The sequence below is a fragment of the Saimiri boliviensis genome, chromosome 20 (genome assembly GCF_048565385.1).
Source record: "Saimiri boliviensis isolate mSaiBol1 chromosome 20, mSaiBol1.pri, whole genome shotgun sequence".
In the NCBI taxonomy this organism is placed as follows: domain Eukaryota; kingdom Metazoa; phylum Chordata; class Mammalia; order Primates; family Cebidae; genus Saimiri; species Saimiri boliviensis.
This window is the reverse complement of record NC_133468.1, coordinates 34,153,777-34,160,535: the sequence shown is the minus strand read 5'-3', so window position 1 is coordinate 34,160,535 and position 6,759 is coordinate 34,153,777. Positions and strand designations below refer to the sequence as shown.

General features: G+C 46.3%; 1 protein-coding gene across 7 annotated transcripts in view; it reads right to left on the bottom strand.

The window, feature by feature from the left end:
* Positions 1-2,683: 2,683 nt before the first annotated feature.
* Positions 2,684-6,759, bottom strand: part of HIP1 (huntingtin interacting protein 1) — a 197,357-nt gene continuing 193,281 nt past the window's right edge. For 6 of the 7 annotated variants that reach the window (XM_039460460.2, XM_074390659.1, XM_074390658.1 and 3 more), the window contains 2 exons: positions 4,029-4,137; positions 2,868-3,267 (listed from right to left, as the gene is read on the bottom strand). In XM_039460460.2, the coding sequence (XP_039316394.1) occupies positions 3,215-3,267; positions 4,029-4,137 (162 nt within the window). In that variant the 3' untranslated portion in view covers positions 2,868-3,214. Of the gene's footprint in view, positions 2,777-2,867; positions 3,268-4,028; positions 4,138-6,759 lie in introns of those variants that run through there. The other variant, XM_074390655.1, reaches the window with a different exon arrangement.

The following is a 6,759-nucleotide window of genomic DNA, read 5'->3' as shown; positions in this document are numbered from 1 at the left end:
CTCCTGACCTCAGGTGATCCACCTGCTTCAGCCTCCCAAAGTGCTGGGATTATAGGCATGAGCCACCTCGTCCGGCCTCTTTCTCTTATGATGTAAACAAACATCTTTTCTCTAGAGGTCTCAGGGCACTGTATTACAAACTTAAGTAACAGATGCAGCTGTTTTCACCCTCTTGTTGATCCTAAGCCATTATTTTGTTGCTGTCCCATCTTGTCATGACCCATTTACACTTACCCAAGACTTGTCACTAGTGGTGCTCAGTGACTCATTTAAAGGCTGGCAGGTTCATTTTTAGCTTTAAGATGTGATTCCCATTTTAATCCAAGGTGTGTCATCAAATACTTCATCTTCATTTTTAAAAGAGTCACAATAGGACAATTTGATTTTGTCTAGAGAATGGGGTAGCTGTTCTAATCTGAGCTATTGCAAAGTAATTATGTGACATCTGACAGGTACTTCCTCATGTGACACTGAATTAGCTTCTGCTTCAGTGCACTTCTGTTTAAGTGCTTTCTTAACCGTTATGACTCAGGCTATGTTGATAAGGTTTTAAACATTTCTGTGGTTTCTTTTTAGAGAGTATTATTCAGAGAATTTTTTCTTTTTCTTTTTAAAGAGATGGAGTCTTGCTCTGTCACTCAAGCTGGAGTGCAGTGGTACAATCACGGCTCACTGCAGCCCCAAACTTCTGGGTGGGGCTCAGGCAGAGAATCTTTTTTTTTTTTTTTTTTGAGACAGGGGCACAATCAGGGCTCACTGCAGCCTCAACTTCCCAATCTCAAGCAATTCTCTTGCTACGGCTCCCCGACTAGCTGAGACTACAGGCATACACGATCGTGCCCAGCTAATTTTTTTTTGTTTTAATCTTAGTAGAGGCGAGGTCTTGCTATGATGCCCAGGCTGGTCTCAAACTCCTGAGTGCAAGCAATCCTCCCGCCTTGGCCTCCCAAAGTGCTGGGATTACAGGCATGAGCCACTGCACCTGGCTGGGCAGGGAATCTTAATTTGATACAATACACTAGAATTTTTGCCCCATTGCTAATTTGGAACATATGAGTTGGAATGGCTGAGATCTAGAAGTGAGGACTAGCCACTTTTGGAAATATTGACCCACATCAAGAATACACTGATTGGGTTAGTTGCCACAGCTGGGACAGGGATGCTTATGCACCATTCCTTCTGAGCCTTCAAACAAAAAAATATGAAGTAGAAAGCAGCATTCAACATCATACTGCCCAATTTCTACTGCTGATACTTCCTTAGCCTAGTATGGAGGTCACATGTCTGTGTATGGTCATCCGAGGTCCTGGGAGAGTATTTTTTGAATGTCCCACTTAGAAAATTCACAGAGAGGGAGTTGGGGAAGGGTGCGGGTTAGGGAGAGGGGGGTTGGTTCACAGTGATCAAATATAGAAGTCTCACAACCCGTCATGTAGCAAAACCTAGCAGTGTTCCGTTGGGGCAGATCCTGGGAAGTGCTTGATGGCTTCCACCAATGAATTGCTATAGATAAAGAAGGAAGATGCTGTTTTTTCCAAGATCAGAAGGTCACTTAAATGCTGGGGTCCATCTGGAAGAGGAAAAGTGCCATTGGGCTGTCCACCCCCAGCAAGCTGTTCATGTGCCCCCTGTCCTCAGCCTGTCCATAGGGCAGCGAGAGCCTGGGGCATGTGGCTGATGGGAGTTAGAGCCTCGGGTTTCCTCCTTTCTCATTTTCTCTGACCCCAGAGCTCTAAACGATCTCCTTGCTGTGGGATCCGAGTCGGTAACGGTCCAGCACCTTGGCCTTGCTTCTGATTCTGGAAGGCTGATGTAGCCGGGCAGAAAGCTGAGCCTTGCCGTAGTCACACCTGAAGTCCTGACTGCTCCAAGCATTTCTCCATAGGCTGTTGCTGTTTAAGGAGGTTAGTAATAAACACTAAGGGCAGCAAACCAAGTATAGGATTCTTTCCTGATGGGAGCAATTGCACCTGATCTTCCGGGTTTGTCAATTGCGTAGAAGGTGGAATGATCTTCCGAATCAAGAGGATGCCAAGGCAGGCATCTGCAGAAAGGAGTTGGGGATCGCTCCCACGCTCCCTCTCTGGGCCAATGGAGATGGCCCACATGACACAGACCAGTCACAGTCCATTCCGGGGGAAGTAGTGTTGCTGATCTCACCAGCTCCGTTCAAGCACGTGATAAAGGTTTTTGAGCCTGGTCTCGGGAACTCCTAAGAAATGTGTCCTGTGAAGACCTGGGCCGTGCGCACCCTCTTGTCCCTCTCTCTGTTTTCCTCTCCCTTGTGAAGGTGGACAGAGGCTTTCCGCCGGGGTTCAGCTTTAGGAGGGAAAGGCACTCGCTCTGCTTCTGCCTTTTGAGGAAAGCTGTCACTCAGCAGCTCCGCCTGACCCTGAAGCGTGGCCTGCGTGGGCCAGCACCTGCTCAGCGTGGAGGCGGAGGTGGAGCACCAAGGAGAGGCCTGGGCAGCACCATCGCCGGAGCTGCCACAGTGGGGGGCCCCGGAGACTCAGCCCCAGGGGTGTGCCCTTTGGGAGAGTTGGCTATGTGAGTGAAACTTAAAAAGAAAAAAACCACCAAAATACCCAACCCACCACCATAAGAAGCAGTGGAAATCCATGGCACTGCCCAAAGAGGGGGAGAATGGCCTTGGCATTCGCAGCCAGGACACTCCTGCTGTCCCTCTGACTGTGCAGATTTCAGGGTAGTGTCCTGGTTTGGAATCCATCAGCCCTCTGATGCTCACAAGTTTGTGTAAATGATGAAACTGAAAAGACTGAGAAGAAAACAGAAAAGAAAAAGCATAAGCTCTTCCCTCTCCAAGCTGTCAACAAACAGCAAGCAGCCCCTCTCTTAAGGATACCCATTGCGTGGGGGTCAAGCAGTCAGCAGGACTGGATGGAGGTCCTCTCTGTTGAGTGGCCCTGCCCCCTGCCATCCCTCTTTGGACCTTGGCTTGCTCATGGGCAGCACTGGCCAGCCTGGATGCTAATTAGGGGGGCGGGGAAAGAACAGAGATGACCATGGGCCCAAACAGAAAGGGGGTCGCTATGGAGGGAGTCTTTGGAAGAGTCATGCAGGTCCTCGGCACTGGGTAGTGGCAGTGGTGTGGCTGCCCCTGGGACTTCAAGGATTTGGCCTGTGGCTGGGGAAATAACACACACAGAGATGGGTAACAAGGATTTACACTGACATATGGCGTGTTGGTTTGGCTCTATTCTTTTTCGGTTACCGCTTCTTGCAATGTCGGTGGAGACGCTTCTGTTCCTAAAAGACAATGAGAATTTATGTTGCAAAGCACTTCCTGCATGCATGCATTCACTTAACCAACAACGTCTGCCACCATGTGGGTCTCGAAAATGCATTATAATCATAACCATGGTGTAATCACCTAGTCCCCAAGTTTGGTGTCTAGGAATGACTAAGATCTGTCTATGGTTGGTGCCCAGAGTCAGTCGAGTCCAATGAGAGTCAACAATCTTGGCTGCGATCAAGCTGACTGCTTTTGACATGCAGACAGCAACATACAGACTCGAGGTGATGGATGGCAAGTCTCTGGGCTGGCAGGCTAAATGTGACTCCATGCCACTCCATTTCTCAGCAACTGATTCCTTCTATCTCTTGGCAATTAAATGCCCTTCACTGGCGCTAGATAGTCAGAACCTTGTAATTCACTTGTCTCTGTCTGTCAGATCTCCACTGACCACTATTCATTCATTTTTCAACTCTTTGCTGTCCAGAAACTAAATTCCCAGGGAGTCGACAGGCTAGCTGGTCCTGGGAGGGATTGACAGTGAGTGAGTTATAATCAATGTTTAGGTCTTAAAAGATGACAACAAAAGCTTTCAATTTACCATAATTTCACCCAGAGTTAGGCTTAAAGGTCATTTACAACTGAAGAGAAAACAGATTCCACGAAGAGAGAAGAGAAGGAAGAAGCCACCGATCTGGTGGGTTCCTTTTTCTGTTCCATTCTAGGGGAAGGCCCTGGCTACACAGCTTCCCCTCCCTCCTTGGAGTCAGCTCACCTTCTTCCCAGCCCTCAGCAACACCAGCAAGCTCGTAGTGCTTTTTCCGAAGCTCTCCCAGTTTTTGACGCTCCTTCTGCAATTCATTTTCTAGCTCTAGCACCCTAACCTGTAAGAGAAAGTAAGTGGGATTTTCTTTTGATCAGCTCTCTAATTTTTATTTATTTATATTTTTAATCGAGGTTAGGTCTTGTTCTGCTGCCCAGACTGATAGTGAACTCCTGGCCTCAGGCAATCCTCCTGTCTTGGCCTCCTAAAGTGCTGAGATTACAGGCATGAAACACCAAGTCTACATCTATCTTATTTTGATCATCCCCTTTCTGCTGCATTGTGGCTTTCCTCTTCTTCCATATTATTCACCCTGTCTCCATACTTTATCCAGTTCTCAATTTCAATTCTCTTCTCTGCTCTAATTTTTCCATTCTCCCATTCATCTATCTACCCCAGTAGCTCTTACGTTTTAACTCACTGTGATCCTCTACTGGAATTGAATGATGCTTTACAAATGCCTAAATGGGAGGTGGGCTTATCTTCTGTTCCTCTGATAAATCACTATCTAAAAAACAACTCTAATGTTTGGCCTCACTGTATGGTGAGTTCCAATCTAGTTGTAACCCTTGTTCAATCCCAGTTCCCTGGAAACCCAGGTAGGGACCAAATACGATGGTTCTGATACCTTTCAGGTATTTGTGCAACTTAGGCTTATTACTGCTACAAGAAAAAGCATAGACAATGTTACTGAAGGAAAGGGTGATCTTGACTAGCTCTATTTCTCATTAATGTAATTTATTTTATTTCTTAATTCCAGGAATATTTGCTGGATGGTTGTGGTGGCTCATGCCTGTAATCCCAGCACTTTGGGAGGCCAAGGCAGGTGGATCACTTGAGGTCAGGAGTTTGAGACTAACCTGACCAACATGGTGAAACCTGGTCTCTAATAAAAATATACAAAATTAGCCAGGTGTGGTGGCACATGCCTGTAATCCCAGCTACTTGGGAAGCTGAGGCAGGAGAATTGCTTGAACCCAGGAGGCAGAGGTTGCAGTGAGTCGAGATTGTGCCATTGTACTCCAGACTGGACAACAAGAAAGAAACTCCATCTCAAATAAACAAAAACAAAAAAAAACAAAAGAGTATTTGCTGAGCACTGATCATGTATACCAGGCTGTTATAGGTGCTGGAGACACAGTGGTAAACAGACAGACAATGTCTCTGCTTACCTTGTAGAGGGAAGGGACAAACAAATGAAGAAGAAAAGATCAAATTATAAAGAAATGATACAGGGAGATGTGATAAATACTACGAAAAGTCAGTCAAGTCTAGTCTCAGAAAGTCATTTTTTTTTTTTGCTCATGTGGCCTTAAGAGCTCAGCTGTCTGGAGCCCTGGACAATATTCCTGGCAGAACAAACAGCCAGAGGAAAGGCTCTAAGGCAAGACAAATCCTGAGGTGTTGAGAGAAGGAAGGAAGTTGTATATGAGACATACAAGAGAGGGATAGGGTTGCAAGAGGAGGTTGAGAACCAGGCAAGAATCATTTTTCACCCAGGCTCATGGCCTGATGAGGAACTTGGATGTTGTACATGCAAAAGAAAGCCACTGGGAGGATTTAAGCAGAGAGGGGTCATCCTGAGATTTACGTTTCTAAAATAAATCACATAGAGAATGAATGAACTGTAGAGGGTCAAGAGTAGAAGCAACTAGACCCAGTGAAGTGGTTCATTTTTTGTTTTGAAACTTTTTATTATGGAAAAAGTAAAATGTCTGCAGAGGTATGGAGACTAGTAGAGTGACCTCACTGTCTAACTAACTAACTAACCATATGGCCAGATTTGCCTCTGCAACACTCTTTGCTATTCTCCCCACCACCCGACCCTGCCACAGGTTGATTACTGTCGTTATTTTTAGAAACAGGGTCTCACTCTGTCACACAGGCTGGAGTGCAAGAGCATGGTCACAGCTCCCTGAAGCCTGAAACTCCTGGGCTCAAGTGATCCTCCTGTTTCAGCCACCAGAGTGGCTGGGACTACAGGCATGTGCCACCACGCTTGGCTAATTTTTAATTTCTGTGTAGAGATGGGGTTTCTCTATTGCAGCCCCAGCTTGTCTTGAACTCCTGGTTAAGCAATCCTCCCACCTTGGCCTTTTGATGTACTGGATTATAAGCATGAGCCACTGCACCCAGCCTACCACAGGATTATTTTAAAATGACTACGCACATGACATTATAGGTAAGTTGCTTTTGCAGTAGTTCAGGAGTCAGACAACAGTAGGTAGGAAGATGGAAAGAAGTGGAAAGACTAAGGTTTTGTTTTGTGATTTAGAGTTGACAGGACTTACAGATGGATTGGATGTAGAGGGTGAGGGAAAGAGAGGAATCAAGGATGACTGTCTGTGGCTCAGCACCCAGTGGGTGGTGGGGGTGCCATTTACTGAGATGGAACAAACAAGGGGACAGAGAGCAGTGTGAGGGACACCAAGAGGCCTATTTTGTACATTAGATATGCTTGAGATGCTTCTAGGGCATTAGTGGGGAGCTATCAAGAAGGCTGCTGGATAAGTATGGGGCTCCAGGAGAAGATCTAAGTTGGGGAGAAGAATTTGGAATTTATCCACATATAGGTGGTATTTAAAGTCAAGAAGGGATGGTGCAGTGGCTCATGCCTGTAATCTTAGCACTTTGGGAAGCCAAGGCAGGCGTTATCACTTGAGGTCAGGAGTTCAAGACCATC